General features: G+C 41.8%; 1 protein-coding gene across 2 annotated transcripts in view; it reads left to right on the top strand.

The window, feature by feature from the left end:
• LOC134535227 (uncharacterized) overlaps window positions 1-20,146 on the top strand; it is a 189,428-nt gene extending 169,282 nt beyond the window's left edge. Inside the window, exons 5-8 of one of the 2 annotated variants that reach the window (XM_063374288.1) lie at window positions 291-394; window positions 6,046-6,546; window positions 7,590-11,535; window positions 16,738-20,146. In XM_063374288.1, coding sequence (XP_063230358.1) covers window positions 291-394; window positions 6,046-6,546; window positions 7,590-11,535; window positions 16,738-16,751 — 4,565 coding nt within the window. In that variant the 3' untranslated portion in view covers window positions 16,752-20,146. The remainder of the gene's footprint in view (window positions 1-290; window positions 395-6,045; window positions 6,547-7,589; window positions 11,536-16,737) is intronic. The other variant, XM_063374289.1, reaches the window with a different exon arrangement.
• The last annotated feature ends 493 nt before the right edge of the window (window positions 20,147-20,639 follow it).

A 20,639-nucleotide genomic window follows, 5' to 3' on the forward strand; every position in this document is an offset into this window, starting at 1 on the left:
ATTGTTGGTGGAACATTAAAAAAAATTATGTATGTACACGGCAACTGTGTATTGTTTACATAAATGTTTAGTTTTTAAAAAAAAAAATTAACGTAATGTTAATGTATATATGTTCTTTGTATTTTCCCAAGAACGTATATGGCCTTAACTTAACTTCAATTATTACACGTATCACTCACTGTAAACTCACTCTTGAAACGAGAATTTCATTATTTTGGGAGTTGTGAGGGAAACACAGTTGGTGGATGTGGTGGATGCGAGGCTGAAGCGTGTGGTGTCTCCCGGCGCAGAGACCAAGGTGGGGCGCCCCAAGAAGAGGAAGCTGACCAAGGAGCAGGAGGAAGGCTCGCCGCCCGTCGCGCAGCTGTCCAAGGACCCCGCCCCGCCCGTCCAGGTGAGGAGTCACTGGTCCCAGTGCTGTGTGTGTGTGTGATCAGTGGCGTAGCTGAGGTGACTGGCGCCCCTGGCCAGAATTGAAAATGGCGCCCCCTCTTGGATTAAAAGAAAGTTGGGGAGGGGAGGGTTCAGTAACGCCTTTGAATATATATACTGTATAGAAGTCGCCAGCCCAGGTTAACATTTCTAATACGGTTTTGAGGTAGTTGGTTAATTCACCGCCGCAATCGCCACCATCTCTAGGGCATCGACTTGTGGTGGTCCCTAGCGAACAAGTGTCGAACTCTTCAAACACCCCTTCCCCCTCCCGTTGAATGACCTTGAGCTGCAGTGAATGATAGATGGGGGGTGCGGGGAATTACAGCGGGCGACAGTGCTGCGCTCTAACGTGTAAATAACAACTAAGACGATACAGGGCGTTATGGCAGCGCACTGCAGCGGTGAAGTTCCCAAGCTGCTCATCATGCGCTTCTGAAAAACGTAGAGTAAATCCTATCCACTCGCGACTTCTATACAATATATATATATATTCAAAGGTAACGCGAAACAGTCGCGGCGCCCCCCCCCCCCCTTCCCCCCTGCCCCAACGCCCCTGGCGGTGGTCATCTCTGCCACTCGCTTGCTAGGCCACTGTGTGTGATAATACCTTTGAGGTTCATGTTAGAGGATGGTTAAGTTTTAGTAGCTCGCCCCGAAGGTTCAACTCTGGAATATCGCGGCATCACTTTGTAATCTCTCGGAAACCACTGCCGCATCGTGCCTTCTTCGAAAAAGAAACACGCTCACAAGTAAGGGAGGGAGATCAGACCGTAACTCCTTCAGTTTTTATCTTTGCATCATTTATAGTCCATTAACTCTTTCTTTCTTTCCATCCTTGCAGGCTTTCGTTTGTGTTTATTTCGCCTCTGTTGGCGCCCTTATCGCGCCACCCCCCCCCCCCCCCCCCCATGGTTCCTCCATCTTTTATGACCCCGTGACAACGCTTAAATGTGGCTTTCTTTTTGTTATGGATTTACTTCTGCTATTTCGCCAACCGCCGTCTCTTCGCGTCATGGCTGCTATTGACTGCAACTGCATTGTGTTTCTTAAGAATGGCTTTTAACACCCATATTTTCTGCCATTTTTATATTACATGGGGTGGTCTAGACAAAAAGAGTCATACATCCAGAGAGGAATTTTTTTTAAAATTTAACTGTATATTCTTTTACGTTTTGTATCGTGCTATTGGTTTTTATAATATGTTTCATATAAACTATGGATATAAAATTTGAGTGAATAGTAAATTTAGATTTAGTGAATAGGATCATAAATAAACTACTACTTCTTAAATGGGTTCATCCAAAACGAAAAATAACATAAAAAAACTTATGCTTCATCCAACACATCGAGTGTGTTATATCAGTTTCTTGTCGTACTGTTGATGCAGGACTGATCCTTAAAATTCAATGAAATACTCTATACTCTTACATTTTATGTTTAGCCTCGAATTTTCTCAACAGATATTTATTAAGTGTTATCTAATAGCGGCAGAAAGTCGTGCAATTAACCTTTCACGCCTAGAAAATTACGTTTATTAAATATCTGGTGAAAATTTTGTGACTAAAAAACAATTGCAAGAAAGTTAGCAGAATAACTTCACAGGAAACCCCTAATCAGCAGTATGAAAAAAAAATATTTACCAATTTGGTTGCTGATGAGTGCGTTTTACTTGTTTCTTAATGCAGATAAAATTCCTTGGAATATATGCATATCTTTGCCCAGCTTCTGAATGAATCCTTACAACTTGCACTGCTGCATAATTTAATTGTAAGTTAGGGAACATTCACAATATAAGAAAACGTTAATCGGATAAGGATGTGACGTCTCGTCCACATGGATATCACTAGATACGTGTGTGATATGAGGCGATGGAAGTGAAGCAGCGAACGAAATTTACCAATGGGGGATAACCGATGAAACCCCACGTCCTCTCTTGCAAAAAAAAAAAAAAACAAATTAGGGAGTTCACGTTGCCGGAAATGGAACCCTGATGCCAGGTTGGGGTACGAGTGACCTGATCCTTCAGCCGTTACATACTCCGTGGCGATATGGTCATATCCCACGTAAACCAGAAAATCCTGACATATTCATGTTAGTGTGATAGATAGTTCATTACTAGGGGTAGGCATTTTTCGCGAAAAGATCTGAACACTTATTAGACTGCAACAAGGTATACCCGCAACTGTGGTTTCTTCCCTGTGATTGGCGGCTGTCTGCGAGAGAAGTCGTTGCCTTATTTGACCGAGCCACTCTGGACGCGTTTGCTTCCGCACTGGATCACTGTGATTGGTGTTGGTTACAATCGACATGTACCTGGGAGGAACTCACCCAACCACGAAACACAGACGATGCTACAGTGTTTTAACTTTCATCTAGTCCCGAAATCTTCTCGCGAATCTGCATGCCCCTATTCAGGGCCGTTTTATGAGAATGCGAGGCCTGGGGCAACAATATTCCGAGCCCCCCCCCCCCTTTTTTTTATTGTAGTGATAATTTTCAGATATGAAAAACTCATATTTTCATTGACATGTATGTATGTAATAACTAACATAAAAAAGGACAAGAAGTACCATAATGAAATGCAGCCTCTATTCGCAGAAATATGAAACATATTTATGCAGGGAAAACAAAATAATGTATAACAACAAATTTTCTAGTTGAAATGGAGTAATATTTCATAGCCAACACCCACCCCCAATATTTCTCTGCTTCATTTACGAAAGTCTTAAATCGTTCTCAAATATTTACACAATTTTATGAGTTGCAGATCCCGACCAATCAAAATTACATATTTATTAACTCACTTTGCAATAAACTTCTTCCTTGCCTTTTTAGCAGCAAACAAGTTAATGAGCCCATCTAATGAAATGCTGTTCACAAGATCATGTTATGTAGAAATCACCGCTAACGAGTTTAATCTCTCTTGTGACATGGTAGATCGGAATTGATTCTTCAGAACTGACAGTTTTGAAAATGATCTTTCACTTTCACAGTTTGTGATTGGTAGTGTCAAATACAAGCGCAGTGCTATTGCTACATTTGGAAATACATCAATTATATCACTGTTATATAAGTGCTGCTAAACCTTTTGTGGCGTGAATGATGTAACACTGTCTTCAACTTGTTGCTCTCTGAGAAATGATGTTAAGTGTAATGATTCATTTGTAATAACAGGCTGCAGATCCTTTCTGTATTTTCTGACCAACTCGGTAGCACTAGATTTGAGTTCATCTTCACTTGCTGTAGTTAAGTTACAAAGAAACCCAAATGTTGAGGCAATATCTTTGTAGGAAGCAGCTCTCTTCTCCAGTTCCATGCGGAGCTTATCAGCAATGCATAGAAATGTGAAAATTCTGAAATTCTCGCGGGATGTTACAAAAGTTGAAAGTTCGTCTTTTCCATTCAAAAACTTTTTGTTTTTGGAAGATCTAGTATCTACAAAAGTGTTTAACACATGGTTGCTTAGTTGTGTTACTTTAACTTCAATTTCATCAAAATTATTTCGCAAATCGGAAACAAAATCTTTCAAAGAATTCATCAGTTGATGACCAGTTATGACATCGAGTCCAGGCTTCTGTAGATGCTTGGTTACTGCACCGAATCTTTCCATAATGTCTCACCAAAATACGGTCATAAAAGCAAATTCTAAATATTGCATTTTATTCATGAGGGAGTTCACTTCCATCCTTGTGACTTGCGTTTCATTTTTGTCGTTGAACATATCATTAAATCATAATGAATGACGAGAGTTTTCAATGCATCTTCTCTGCATGACCACCTTGTTTCCGACAAGCTCTTGAAAGTGATTTTTGGCTTTCTGCTATTTCCTGTGCTTTCCGAAATAACTCCTTCAAGAACTGACCACCTGTGAGTGGAAGCAGCGAAAAATGAGTACAGGTTTTCTAAAAACAGAAACAGTTTTGTTGCATGAATACATTCACCAACGCTGTTTTTTCCTACTAAGTTTACTGAATGTGCTGCACATGGAACATACAGCACAGAGCTGTTTATTGATTTAATGTGCGCTTGCAGGCCCTCGTATTTTCTTGACATGTTGGCTGCATTATCATAGCTCTGACCTCGGCAATCCTGGATATCAATGGTGTTGTCTTTTAGAGTTCAGGTTACAACTTCACTTAAATTTCTTCCTGTGTGGCTGTAAATTGGAATGAAACACAAAAACATTTCCAAAATGTTACAGTTAAGGCAGTATCTAAATACAAAAGATAACTGATCTGTATGGGAAACATCAGGTGTAGAATCAACTATGAATGAATAATATTTGGCCTGTCTAAACTCATTTAGCATGTGTTTCCGAACTTCGTTGCCCATTAGCTCAATGAAATCTTCACATATATCAGAAGAAAGATACGATACATGACCTTTTCCTTTGTTCCCATGTATCCTTAAATGTTCCTGTAAAAAAGGATCAAACTGAGCAAGGTGTTCCGAAATTCCTAGGTAATTACCATTACGAGGTGATCCAAGCATCTGATTATCACCACGAAAAGGAAGACCACGACTGCACAAAAATTTTACAACTGCCACTACTCTAACAAGAACATTCTTCCAGTAATTTGTCTCGTGCATCTAAATGTGATGAAATTGACATTTTCTTATTTTTTCTTGAAACCCATTTTAAAGAACATGCTTTGTGTTCAATACTGTTTTCATGCTCCCTCAATTTTTCTTCTGTTTTCTTCCAATTAGAAAAACCATTTACAAATTTTGATAGTTTACAATTACTGAAAAGTTTGCACGCAAAACAAAACACATTTCCCGTAAATTTAGAGTACAATAAACATTTTCTCTCCTGTCGCTCTCCATTTTCAAGAACTCTTACAAATGCAGATGATGTTAGTTTACGAGTACATTTTGGATATTGCCTAGCAGAAGCTGTGTAGTCTCCATCATTATTACTAAAAAAAATCCGGCCCCTTATCAACACAATAACTAATCATTTCGTCAGTGATATTGCCAGGCCATGCCGCAGGATCTTGCTGGATTTCTTCTATTAACACTGCACTATCAAAATCCACACAGTTTCTAGAAGTTATGGGAATTTCTGAAGTTATGTTAATGAGATTACAATTATCTATTTTAGTTACTTCTGTGTTTTCTTTAACTATATCAGAGCTTGAAAGTGGTAAAGTCAAAGGCAACTTACCATCACAATCACATTGTTCTAGTGTTTGAGGAGGTTCATGGACCGGCGTCGATGTCGGTGACTTACTCAGTAGTTATAAATAAAACCATACATGTTACAGCACGGTCTGGTTTTATTGTGGAATCATGCTTTACAAAACTAAATAAATAGGTATCTAAATTTAAAGACAAGTTTATTATGCTATTTATAAAATGGGAATTCACTTTAAATAATGATATATTTTTTTGATAAAATTTGAGGCCCGCTTGAATGTGAGGCCCGGGGCAAATGCCCCTTTAGCCCCCCCCCCCTTCCCCCCTAGACGCGGCCCTGCCCCTATTCATTACTTCTATCGAGACGGTTTTAAGCCAACAATGTGGTTATAGGTGTATATGCATGTTTCCATCAGTATTGTCCAGTTGTAAAGACAGTTAGCAGTGAAGCAACTCGTGGTTGTGCTCCAGGCTTGGGGCGGGGCCGCAGTGGTGCCGACGACGCTCCACCAGGGCTCGTGCGTGCCCGCGCGCCTGCCCTACTCGCCGCAGATGTATCCCGACGTCCAGTACGTGAGGTACCCTCAGCAGCAGCAGCAGCAACAGCAGCAGCAGCAGCAGCAGCAGCAGCAGCAGCAGCAGCAGCCTCAGGCGAACAGCCCGTGTGGAGGCGGGGGGCTGGTCGTCAACAGGTTGCCAGCGCCAGAGGATCTGCAGAAGCAACAGCAGCAGGAGATGATGAGGATACAGCAGCAGCAGTTCTACATGGCCCAGCAGCTCTACCAGCAGGACCAGGCTAAGATGCAGCAGCAACAGCAGCAGTTGCTTCAACAGCAGCAACAGCAGCAGCAGCAGCAGCAGCAGCAGCAGCAGCAGCATCAGCAGCAGCCGCCGCCACCGCTCCTCAGGCCACAGTTCGTGTCGTGCGGCACGACCTACGAGGGATACAGCAGCCACAGGAACCACCAGCAGGTACGTTGTGTTTTCCGGCCTTCCTGTGGTGGTTACATGGCAACCTTTAGTTTCATCCTATTTCTTTTCCTTATCTGGACCCATAACGCTTGGTGTTTATGATCGAAGTGGCACTTTTATTATGTCACTAAGAAGCTGAAACAAATATGCCCCGAAGCTAATCCTTTATCTTAGAATTCAGGCAAGTAGTTCAGAAACTATTTTGATTGATGTTTTCCAATGATGTTATCTTTTGCGAGAAGCCGTAATCCTGCCAGATCTTTCGTAATGTTGTGACCCTTGGAGACTGTGCAAGACATCAAAGTAGTTGATCACGTCTTAGTTTTCTTTACATGGATTAATTCATTTCTATCGTCAAAGAAATAATAATTGCACATGTCTTTGAACTAGTTCTAGACTGACAAACCTAGTCGCAGGTTCATCTTTGTTCCAGTGGATGGATCTGTATGTGTTGCCAATATAATTAATAGACATCATATTGAGAAATGGGCTATTAGATCATGAATCAAAAAAAAAAGTTAAATCACTAAAAAATATATATGTATATTGAAAATGGTTGAGGATAAAAAAAAAAATTCTTACATGTAAATGTTCTGAATCAGCTCTAAGTGCGAATAAATTTGTGAAATGCTAAACTTTAGGGAGTTAATAGGTACAAAGGTACTCCTGTTGTTAAAAGCACATTTCTTTACTTTATTGTGCATGTCACATGTTAAAGCAAGAGAAAAACTGCCCTAGGCTAATCCTAAATGAGTAAATACATTGGAATAACGGTCATTTAAAGGTCAAAGGTCATTTAAAGAGATGATGTAGTGTGGCTGGAACAGCAAATGGAAAATTATGCACTTGTGATAGAAGTGGGTGAATTCCAAGGAATAAGACTGGCTAGTGATCTTTTTTTATCAAACTAGGAAAAACAATCTGGTCATGCATTTAGCATACATTGAAACGTAAGCCACAATGTCCCCAAGATTTAGTTATGATGCCATGTGTGAGTTTGAACTCTATGCGGTGAACTGTAATGAGTGAATCTTCTGTTGCAGCAGGTCATGCAGACGTCGCACAATGTGGTGATGGCTACCGGTGGACACCACATGGTGACATCCACGTCCTCCGCGGCTGGCACTATAAGACAGCAAAGGGCGCCCCCCTGGCAGCAGAACCGTACTTCCAATTTGGTACTTCCAGTTCAGCAGCCCCAGCAGCAGCAGCAGCAACAGCAGCAGCAGCAGCAGCAGCAGCAGCAGCAGCAGCAGCTGGCCAGTGTGTACGAGCGCGTGCCACCGCTGCACCACCACACCCCACCGCCTGTGCAGGCCTGGAGCGATGACGTCTCCCGCAAGAAGGGCAAAAGCTGCGGCAAGACCGCCGGCGCCGGTGCCAAGAAGCAGAGGGGTTACTCCGCCGTCGACTCCCACTCCACCTGCCCCAACGTCGACATCCGGCAGCTACCGCAAGGGAACCCCTACCCGCTGGCGAGCGTCCCGTCGTTCATGGATGACCCCAGTGGGTACCTCGCCCAGCAGACGGCGCTCCTGAACAGCACCATCTCCCGCCAGACGGGCGTCGGGTCTCAAGGTTACCATTGCCACAGCCCGACCCTCCGCAACCCGGAGCCCCTGCCGCCCCCTCCCCCGCCGGCCCCGCCGACACAGGCCTCTCCAGTCACGTGCTCGCCGGTGGGCGTGCCCTTGCCCAGCAACGTCCTCCTGCCTTCGCAGAGGTGCGGGGTGGCGCAGACCACGTACAGCGCCCGTCCGACCAACACCGCAGTCAGCCAGCAGCAGACCAACATGGTGACCAATCCTCAGCAGCAGATGTCAACGTACAAGACCATGTTCCACGTGACAGCTGCGGACAGCAGCATCCCAGTGCAGGGCGTCCACTGCCAGGGGTGTGTTAACACTGCGGCCATCGCCGACACGGCGATGTACCACCAGCAACTGCAACACCACCAGCAGCAACAACAGCAACAACAACAACAGCAGCAGCAGCAACAGCAGCCCGAGCAACATCACCACCATCACCACCACCACCATCACCACGCAGGCCACGACCAGCAACAACAGCACCAGCAGCAGGTACCATACAACGTGCAGCAGGTGACAACTGAACAGAGCGCAAGTTCCAATTCTGTCAGGCACCACCAGCATTCCGATTACTCCAAGCACTTGCAGGCGACAGCCCAGCCCTGTTGTTACAGGGAGAATGGTGGTGCAGTCAGTTTTCTGGTTCAAGGGGAACAGAACCATTCTTCGCTGATCCCCAACGCCATCAAGCTAGAGGAGCATAACTCTGTGACATCATCTACATTCGCAGATAAGATGGGTGGCCATTGCAGTTCTGATTCTCGTGGTCCAATCCAGGGAGAGACGATCAGTACCAGTAATGGTTCTCCTGTGGAGGGCTATGCTGGTAATGGAAACATGCCTCAGCAGCACGAAGCTTCGTCCTCAACCACACCAATCCCGCCTGGCTCTCAGCCCTGTCGTGTGCCCGAAATGAGCTCTGGAGGGAACGGGCTGGTTTCTTCCTCGTCGTCGCCGTTCGCAGTGCCTCACATCAGTCCGCCAGGCCTCTACTCCTACCCCGTGCAAGGCAGCTTCTCCTCTCACCAGCAGCAGGCGACCAGAAGCGACGCAAGCACGTCCTGTTCTTCCCCTCACTCCAGGCAAAACAACTGCGCTCACGCTCACGACTCGAGGATCGGCCATAAGTTTACTACCATTGTGACGACCATGGCGAGCGGTCACACAGTCAGCAGCAACACCATCACTTCTGTTCTTGCCGGGAAGGCCAATACAGCTACCGTGTCCGTTAGCAACCCAGCGTCTAGTTCTCCGTCGATGGTCACCCCACAACATCCTGCTGTGGTACAAGCCCCTGTTACCAAGTCACCCTTGGAGATGGTGCAGAGTGTGGTTAGCAGCATACAAGTGCCACACAGTGTCATGGCACCCCAGATGAAGCCACAACCCATCACCACCACCCTCCCCTCCGGAAGCCATATTTTTGTATCGAGTGGCGGCCAGCTGATCATGACCAGTGCAGGCCCAGCACTCATGGCACCTCCTCAGAACCACATAACGAAGCTGTCGGGTGGTTCGATGCCTCCCATGTCGGTGTCGCCTATGGTGACAAGCGTCACTGCCGCAGTCACGCAAGTCATACCTGCGGTGGGGGTCACTCAGCAAGTGTTGGGTCAGCCCACGGTGCTCGTGAATGCTCTTCCGGCTCCCTTGCTGATACAGCCCGGGGTCATGACAATGGACGGTATGGCCGGTTTGAACCAGATACCCCATCTGACCGTTGCACCGGGCCAGCTGATGGAAACCATGGGGCAGGATCCATCTGGGCGAAACATGCACGCCACAAACAACGGCGGGTACATCCAGCAGCGACCGATGGTGTCCCCAGAAATAGCACAGGGCAAGAAGAAAGGCGGCAAGAAGAGGAAGGTGTCCCAGCAAACGGTGGCGTCCATGCTGCACATAGCCTCCCAGCAGCAGCAGGCTCAGCAGCAAGCAGCCAGCGTCATGCAGCACCAGCAGCAAGGCTTCCCCCAGCAGGGGTTCACCATGTCCAGTCCGCACCAGCAGGCCATAGCCACCACAGGCCCCACCATGCTGCAGGCCCTCACCATCGTTCCTGGCAAGGCGGGGGGCCCTGCGCAGATCCTCATGAACGGCCAGCCGGGGACGGCAACGGGCCACTTCGGGGCGCAGCAGCTCATAGCCACGCCCACCTCTCAGACCCCGCAGCAGATCAACCTGTTGCAGCCCGTCAACTTGCTGAACGGCGCGGCGGGCGTCGTGCAGAACTTCCCTGCCTTCCAGCAGTTCATCGTTCCGGGGCTGGGTGGCATGGTGATGTCCGCCGACGGTACGGCGGCCATCCTCCCGGACACCGGCAACCTCGGCATGCAGCTGCAGCTGCAGAACGTGAACGGGCAGAACGTGTTGACGCCGGTGCAGAGCCACGGGGGCACGATGTTCGGTCACCCCGGGGGGCAGAGCATCCTGGCGGCGGGCCCCGCAGGGATGGTGATACGGGCACCTGCCTCCGCGGGGAAGCTGGCGCCGGGCCAGGTGATCCAGCAGCCCGGAACAGCGGCACCGCAGCTGTTCACCGGGTCGCCGACCGGAGGCCACCAGTTCCTGGTGAACGGGGCGGCTGCGTTCGGGGGCCAGCTGAGCCCGCTGGTGGCGAGCGTCAGCCCCGGCCAGCAGGTGTCGTTCGGCACGCAGGTGCGGCCGGCGTCCTCCTCCCAGGACTTCATCCAGTGTGGGCAGGTGGGGCAGACGCTGATGGTGCCGTGCCAGGTGCCGGCGACGACCGCGCAGAACACCACAGTGGTGCAGCAGAACACCACCATAGTGCAGCAGCAGACGACGATGGTGTCCAGCAACCAGCCGGTGCAGGGCTTCGTGTTGGGCCCCGCCGGGGAGAAGCAGGCGCCGGCGCGGCAGCCGTGCCAGCCGCTCATGAAGCACTCCGTGTCGACGCAGACGGCCACGGGGCAGAACCCGCGGGCGCCGGCCTCCCCGCCGGGCGGAGGAGGAGCCCTCGTGGTCGCCACCAACACCACCTTCTGCCAGACGTCGTCGTCCTCGTCGGGCAGTCCCCCAGACACCACGACCCACTCGCCGGCGGAGGGGCGGGCCCAGAGTCCCGCCGCCGACACCACCACGCTGGACCACCCGTCGCCCCGCAACGCGACGGACTCCTCCATGCCCATGGTGCACTGCGTGTCCAGCAGCAACGAGCCGGAGGGCCCCGGGGACCCGGAGGTGAAGGGGGAGTGGGGCACGAGACGGGTGTTCTCCGAGGGCTACGGCCTGCCGCCCGGCTCCAAGGTGGGGTCCGCGTACGTGGAGTCGACCACGCTCCTGCCGGGCATCTCCACCTCCCCCTACGAGGACCGCAAGCTGGCGGCCGTGAAGAGGAAGCACGGGGACCTGCACTCCTTGGAGGAGGCCGAGGAGGAAGGTGAGTCGCTTCGCCGTCCGCGTTCGCAGAGGCCCGTTTGTCACGTGGAGTAATTCCCTTTTGGTAAAAGCAAAAACGCTTAATTTCAGAATAAGGCATGATAATTTTTAAGAAAAGATTTAAGTTTAAATATTTCTACATTATAGTAACATAAAATCCAAGATGACAGAGAGCAGCTAGCTACTGTTATGCAGTATTTCTTATGCTCATGGGTAATATTTCTATAATCACGCAAAAGTGTCAATGAATAAACGTTTTCTGGCTGGAAAAAAAAAACTAAGGAAATGAGTACATCAATTTAGACTTATTATTGAAGGTATTATTGGGTATTTAATTTTTTTTGGTTACATGTTATGTGTGCATAACATATTTTTTTCTTATCATTTTTATGTAGAAATAACCAAAATACAAGATAATATAAACATTTATGAAATATTTATCTGAAGTATTTTCAATGCAGGTATTTTTTATAAGCATTGAAGCAATCAAGTGTTTCCCTGAATTTTTGATTTGTTAGCACTTACAATGTGTGATATTATTATGTCAGCTTTCAAAAGGATTTTCTCAACTTTGTTGCTAACAAATTGCCTTTGGCTTTTGTTGAAAGGATTTGTTCTAGTTTGGTTTTGTTTGTCGGTCAGGTAAAATGCATGTCAAAGGTGTTGTTTAATATTAGTTGCATAGTAGCTTGCTAAATGTCTACCATGTTTAGCTTGGCTGAAGCATAGCAAGTGATATAGTCTTAAGGCATTTATTAGGCCTACTTGTCTGTTGACCATCTGCTTTGAATTGATAATGCCACATTTGCAGATTGAACTTCCTACAGTTTTGTTTCTGCTTTCCCGGTCTTTCAAATATATCACTTCTGCTAGATCTCTGTGACCAGCGTTGGACGTAATTAGTTTTCCTTTTATATAATGTTTTACATCCCTGATGGTATAGCTGTTCCTAGTCCTTTTATTTTTTAGCTAATCCTTGTTCATTCTATGCTTGTTTTATGTGTTAGATTCTTGTAACACTTCTTCTGGTATAAAATACCATTTCGTAGTAGACAGTCAGGAGACAAACCTCTTATGCAATGCTTTATTGCAGAGACTTCCGTTTCTCCCTAAAAACATTGAGCTTCTGTGCATGCGATCACTTTCTCCACTGAAGCCAAAGATGGTTGAAACACGAACTTTGCTTATTTTTTACTTGACAAATTGAAAAAAGTTTAAGAACTACAGATTTTTAACATTATGTTATAAAAAAATTCTGTCATTTCGGTTCATATATTTTGTGACACTGCGTAGCCTTTTTTTATTGCTGTTAAATATTTCTGTATGCAAACAAAAGGGATGAGTGAAGTTATAAATTTGTAGAAATAAATAAAGTTTCAATAAATATATTAGACTTGTGAGTGTATATACAGTATACAAATTATCCAAACTGAAGAGTGCAATCCTAGCCTAATTAATACTTAATTCTAAAACCTGGTTAAGAGTGATTATATTCCTGGCAAGGGTCTTACATTTTATCGCCATCATCATGTCATTCCAGTTCCTATGCACAAGCCTTAGGCGTATGCAGGCATAATCCAGTTATAATAAGAAAAATAAAATTAATGTATATTGAAAAGCTGAGCTGTAAAAGTCAAGCCATATGAAAAGTTGCTGTGGCCATACTTTATTTTGGTCTTATCAGAATGGTAAGGAAAAAATATAACTCAATCATTCCCTAATGTTCATAATATTTTACATAACTTGTTACAATGTGCCTGCTTTTTACCAAAGAAACCACACTAAATTATACTTAATGACAAATGGGTCTACACACTATGTTGTTATTGCTCTTTCATGCCACAGTTTCTGTTTCACGGCATAAGCTATTAGTGTAGTCAGGCTTGTATCCATGATTTAAGTTTCTTGTTGGAATGATGGTGTCATTGTCACACCCTGAATGGACAAGAAAAACTATGTTTATTTAAAACTAAGATAAGTTTACAGTGTTTAAAAATTTTTTCCCTGTTTCTTGGGTGGAAAATTTTTGACAGTCCACATATTTTTGTTTGGCCTCTGCTGTTTCCTTGTCAAGAGGTTTCAAGACTTGGTGAAGGACAGCCGGTCTTGAACTGATGCTGTTATCCACACGCAACAACGAATGTGACGCCTTTTGCTTGACAGAGGAGTGAATATGAGATGGGATAAGTACTTGATGAGCAGTGTTATGGTTGGCTGGTTGGCTGGAGGGTACAACCCTGAGAAAACATTCTTGCCCCCTGCAGGGTCTGTTAGGTGTGGATTGGATTCACTCAGATTAGAACTTCGAGCACCGTTGTGGGAGCCAAGTAGAGTGAATATAGATATGGAGCTGGTTTAGGCTACTTCTTGCCACACCGAGGTACTGGTGTTTCCCTGGTTTGTGAGACTTATTTATTGATTTGGGTGTTTTTAGGTATCTATTCTGGCATTAACTGAGGTTTTAAGATGTAATTATGAGTTTTAAAGCAGTTTTAACATGCAAGATGAGATGCTTTATTATAGTTTTGTTTACATGCAAAACAATACTATTTTTTATTGATAATTGATAATATATTTTTATATTGATGCCGAGGGTCAAGCGTACATGTTGCGTGCTCATACACACAGTAAATGTTAATGCAGTTACAGCCACTCTTTATCTCATTATGCACTCTACAGGTTAAACATTGCATCACCATTACCATTGATGGTTTATTTATGTAGAACTAGCCAATAACCCGTGACTTTGCTCGCGCAGTTTCCGTGTATCGCTGATATCTTACCATTGAAATGAAAGTATGTGATTTATTCCAAACATTTTTACTAAAGAAATGAAACACATTAAATTGTCAAGTGCATAATTCAATTCATTACAAAACCGTTTAAGAATTATAATTTTTAAAGTGGTTATTTTATCTCTTTTTAATTTTTTTTGTATAGATTAAGTACCTATCAGATTTTATAAAATGCTTTTGACCACAACATTGTCTGTGCAGAATTAAGGATTGTACCTGGAGGGGAATGAATAAACTTCATTTTCATTTTGTGGGAAGACTAACCCCTCGACAAGACATGACGGACGCACCAAATGATAGCGCGTTACAAATTCAAGGCAATGCCATCTATTGAGCAGATTCAAAACTAAACTGTTATTAGCTGTGTTAGTTCGTTCGCTAGCTGCCACGAGCTCCTCTAAGCGGACGGGTCTCGCCAATAAGAAGGATAAGAAAAATTGCCAGACCTTACTATATGACCGTGTGGCGGATATAGAGAAACACTCACTGTTTATATTTCACTTGGTTCAGCCATTTTGGCAATAAGAGGTAATTACAGAATTACATTCTGGATCTATCCCTCAAGAACCGTGTATTTTTCTGGGGGGAAAAAGTGGTCTATGTTGCTCTGGCCCATAAACTATTTCTGTGCAAAAAATCATGTTCATCTATTGCTCCATTGCTGCATGAAAAAATAACAAACCAATACACACAAACTTTCGCATTTATAATATTACTAGTAGGGATTATCCATTGGAATTTAGATTCAGCGAAGAACTATGATTTCAAACTAAGGGATATATTATATGAACCTTTCATATTAGCCTTACTTTAAAGAATCTTTATTATTTGCTTTAGTTTTAAAGTCAGATAATTTAATTGGTTATAGTTTATAATACATATTACATTTGAGACAGGTTGCATCAGAGTAATAGATTAGATTTGAGTAACATAGACACAAAATAAGTTTACAATAACCATACTTATAATAAAACTTTACACATGTCCCTAGTAATATACGAAGTGATACTATAATATGCGAGCATCCCACTTAGGGCTATTTAACATGAGGCTAAATCAAACAAGACATATAAAATTCGACATCGTAAATCGAAGCCGTAAGTACATATCTTAAGGTATCATTCAGAAGTTCTACTTTAAGTACGTTACATTCGTAAATTACATGCCCCCAGGCAAACGTAAGTAGTGCGTTAGAAAAAAACATTACGTGTCACACGTGTCACAGAAAGAATCGGCCAAACGCCTAACATCGTATTTACGTGAGTTGGGCTCAACATAGCACTTATGCTCGTAACTTACATCAAGGCAATGGCCTGTCCTGAGTTATGCAAAATGGGGAAATGCAACGAGCACAAAACAAAATGTATAGCACCATAAAGGAAGGAATTTAGGTGCACAAAGTATACACATTACAGTGAACAAAATCAGAACAACCACGCGAACGTGGCCCGGTTAAACTAGTCATGGCAGACTAGGGACACAAGAGCTACAGTTAAGGGGCGATCACACTATCAACCCAACAAAATCGTTAACGCACCGAACCAAATTTTTACAAGGTGGCGTCCGAATCAGAAAATTTAAAACAAGACAAGAAGTTAACCATAAATTTCACATAGTAGACAGAGCCACCTTCTGTCGCAACAAAGTTAGATTATAAACCATGCTCACCGGATACCACGCCGCTCCTATGTCTAACAAACTAAAATGACCACATAGAAGAGTACGCAAGTCCTGACTGATCCACCAAAGCGGACTATCTGAAAATTTTAAATATTAATACTCCCCCCGAGAGACAGCTCTCCGGGGCTTAAATACCCCAGCACCCGGGTCGCCGCGCAAGCGCAGAGCTGATGAGGGAGGGAAGGCGGCGGGAGGCGGAGAGTGGAACAAAGAAGGAGGGGTAGGATGGTAGAGGCCATGAGGTTCACCTCATTCTCACAAAATAAATAAAATCCTCACAGACATTTGCAAGATTGCTGTTTTCACAGATTACTTAACCTTTTTCATGAGCATTTAAACGTTAGAGCAGGTGTTTGAACACATTATGAAAAAAAAAACTTGGATATCTAAGATATTTTTAAAACGAAATGTTATTAGTTTTATGAATTAGATCGTAAAAATGAATAATTTTACGATAACGGCTAATATTTCATGCCTCCAATTCATGCTAGAATTTAATAAATATAAATTAGTCTTTAAAGATTCTCAAAAACCATTAAATGAACTAATGATAGTTATAATAGTAAACTTATTTCAAATCATTTTTAAAAAACACAATAATAGAAGCAAAATAATTTCGGATGCTATGCCTTAAAGCAGCAGTTTCATGTATATGAAGCACATGAATGGTGCAGGATGTGTTTCGTTGCTATCTCTTATGCGCTGTTGTTGTTGTGTCTGCCCTGCAGAAGCGGTGAACTGAGCGTGCTGTCAGGAGAGCTCGATGCATGGCAGCGGAGGCGGGGGACGGCACAAGCACGGCTTCGTGTCGGCAGGAGTCCTTGCCGCGCCTCTGTCCGGAGCACGGCTCGAACTGCGAGGAACAGGGATTATATATTTCAATTGGCATTAAAACTACCTGCATTTGTACTGAAACTTTGTTACTATTCAGCAGAAACGGTAATGTTTACACGAGCAGTTAGCCATCTTCTTGTTAGCTTGACACTTTTCTTGAGCTAGGCTATATTTTTAATTTTTCCTTTGAAATAATCAAATAGATATTCTTGCTATCAGCGTTGAAGAAGTTATTTGAAGTATGTTACAGTCGCCAATGTCTTTTTATAATTGTACCGGGTTTATCGGAATAGGGATCAAATTTTTATTTATATTTTTTCACTTACCGAGTACGTGCTAACAATATAGTGCTGAATGATACTTATCCATGTTTTAAGTAATTTCTTGCAAGACAAAGCACAACTGTTGAATTTATTAAATATCTTAGTTATTTAGTTTTTTTCTTTTATGATTTTAAGATATTCATTAATCATTCAATTTATTATTAGTATATGCTTGTTTTATTTACCCATAGTAATTGTATTAAATTTTTTCTTAATGCTACTATATGTTTGAAACTATGGATTGTATAAACTTTTATAGTTATTTATGTGTACATGTACAGTGAGTTTTCTAGTTTTAAAAATTAAATATATTTACACCTTCTCATTCATAGAATGGATGAGTTAATAATAATATTTGGCACATAACTGTTATTTTTTGTTAACTGTTGTTGTGATCAACTTTCTTAAAAGCTTAGCTTCTCTGTGAAAATGTTAACTTATCAAATGTGTGGCAATTATAGAACTTCATTTGGTCTGCAAGTATGTTTTTGACGATAGCGAGAAATTATTTTATGCGACAGATTCAAAAGGGCCATTGGCTTGACATGTTGACCTAAAACTTTAGCATTTTTATTTTGGATAAACAGGAGAATGTTACCAGCAAGTGAATTTTGCATTGATACGGAATGCCTTCAATGGTGGCGTGAACTCGCTAACTTTTTGTCTTTACTTTGATCCCTTACAGACTTCTTAATTTTGTTCCAATCACATAAAATTATGTCCATGGAGGGTAAATAGATGCAATCTTTGCAATTCTATTGTTAATGAGTGTGAATAATTATCAGTGTTATGTGCCTAAGACATTTTAAAACTACAGGCCTCTTCTGCTTTTCATGATCTGATGATATAATTTTTACTCTGCTTTTTATTATATCATCATCATCATCATCATCATCATCATCATCATCATCATCATAATCATAATCATAATTATTATTAAAAGTGGGTAACTTCAGTTTAAAATTACCAAAATTCTTACAGTTGATTTTTTTTCTTTTAAAATGTAAGAAAAAATTAAAAATATGTGTACATAATTTCTTAAAATCTCACATTTTTCATGATACACTAACATTTATATACACCTGCGCCTTGAAGTAACGCTATTCGATTTACGTAGTTTCACAGTAACGATGCCAATAAATTAGGGCAGGATTAGATTTGAAGTAGTGCGGTCATAGATTTGAAGTAGCACTTTCATTCATTTACGTGAACAACAAACATTATTTTACTCTTTCCTTAATAGGTATTTGCTTCCTTCATTGGCTAATTGCATATTTACTTCAACCCATTTCATATAGTTCAATTGTTTATTTTACGCAGAAATCTCTCAGCCAATGTTTATACTACACCACCCTGCATGTCAGCAGCAACTCTGGTGAGAAAAGCCGGAAGCTCTGAGGGCTTGTTTACCTTGAGCTTACCAGGATGCGCTAATGGTAAATCATGGCAGACACGCATTTAGTAAACATCAGAGTCAGGAAATACGTTAATAGGTTAAATAATCTTTTAAATAATATAAAACTTAAAGTTTATCCTCTTTTTTTAAAAATCTTATTACAGCTGAAAAATATTTTCTATATTAATAATATATTATAGTAAATCAGAAATGATGTTAGCGCCTGTTGAGGTATTTTATGCTCAAGCCCTGTTATGTAAACAATGTGGTCTGTGATTTTTTTTACACTCTTATTTAATTTAAGGTTGTTTGATCGCAAAATGTTAAACAAACTTTTATTTGAATGTACTACAAATGTATTTAGACTTACGTTAGTACTGTTTAGTCTTTCTTAATTAAAACAGTAGTTAAAAAACGGTTATTGATTAGCATACACACTTATGGGGGGGAAAAAACATTTGAGAAACGCTGTTTTGATTCCTGGAAGTAATTAGGATGTTATTTCGAGGGTGGGTATATATTTATCAAATATTCATATTAGAGTTCATTCAAAATTTTAAAGTGATTTTGTGATGAATTACCATATTTAGGCATGTATATGTCACACATTATTACTAAACCATGCTTAGTTAATAAAGAACATACCCAATTTTGAAAATAATTTTGGGTTAGAAAGAAAAAAAAAGAAGAAGAAAAAAACAGAAAATTTGCCTGCATTTTATCTTTATCACAGAATCTGTTCTGTGCAGGCAAGAGACTATATGGAGAAAATAAAAGGTTTTGTAAATTTTAATGGTAATATACACAATGTTCTATAACTCAGCGACAAGCTGAGACAGTTGATAGGCCAATTAATCTGTATTAAAAAAAAATTAAATATGTGTTGTAGTTTTCGAGTCATGGGTCTTTTTTCAAAAGTTTTCAATCTCCACCCTGCACCAAATTATAAAATATGTTGACTAATGATTTTTACTATGCAATCATAAATACTTTACAATTCAAAACATGCACAACTTATGTGGTAACAATTTTTAATTGGGTAACTTACTACGTATTCACACTGTAAAAAAAATTACTTTGCTAACTTGTGAAGTTATTTGCTTTAATTAGCCATGTTTTTGAATAATTTACTTAGTTAGCACAGTATTTTTTTTTATATATTATGTAGTCAAATTTACCCAATAAAAAATATTTTGGCCCATAAGTTTTCCAACTAAATCTTTTCCTTTAAAGTATTAAATGTTTGATTTTAATTTGAGATTTTATATATAGAAGGGTTTTTAGGATTTCTTAGCAAAAACATTTTAGTCACAGTACCTATCTAATAATTTTGTGCAGGGTAGGGAATTAAAATTTTTTTGGAAAAATGTGTATAACATGAACTGATTCAGAACCATAATTTACTGGCTTATCTGTTCTCGACTTGTGTTGAGTTATGGGACATTCTGTACGTTCTGTTTGGTTGTTTACCCCACTGCTTTGAACAGCTAAAGAAATGTACATCTGTCAGGCACATTTCTCTGTATCTGCATGTTCTTTTCTTTTTAAAAGTCAATCTTTCTATAAAAAAAAAATAAAAATAAAGTCCTCATTGTAAATTACTTTAACATTCAAATAAATAATTTAAATATTTTTTTTTGCCCACAAATTTTGGGTTCCTAAACCTTAATTTCAATTTCACCAACACTTTTCAGCTTTATATTCAATCTAATTTTGTGATCTTCTGAACCGACCATCTTGTGTTGTAAATTCACTTGACTTGTATCCAAATGTTGTGTAGATGCTTTCATGAGGGTTTCCAATAGGTGTTTCGTAACAACGTTCTTTAAATTATCCATGCAATGGGGAATTTTGATTTAATACAGTATTTTTTTGACATACGCCATTGTAGTTTTGCACTGTTTGTCATGGAGAAATTCAGAAGAGAAAAAAAATATATCAAGATAAAAAAATTCACAGAAAACAAGACTGAATCAGCTGATGTCGGACAAAGAGCAAAGAGAACCAACGATGAAACTATAATAGTATAATGGGCAAAACAATGATGACAGCACAGACAAAAAATGTTTAACCTCTA

The sequence above is a fragment of the Bacillus rossius genome, chromosome 8 (genome assembly GCF_032445375.1).
Source record: "Bacillus rossius redtenbacheri isolate Brsri chromosome 8, Brsri_v3, whole genome shotgun sequence".
Classification (NCBI taxonomy): Eukaryota; Metazoa; Arthropoda; class Insecta; order Phasmatodea; family Bacillidae; genus Bacillus; species Bacillus rossius.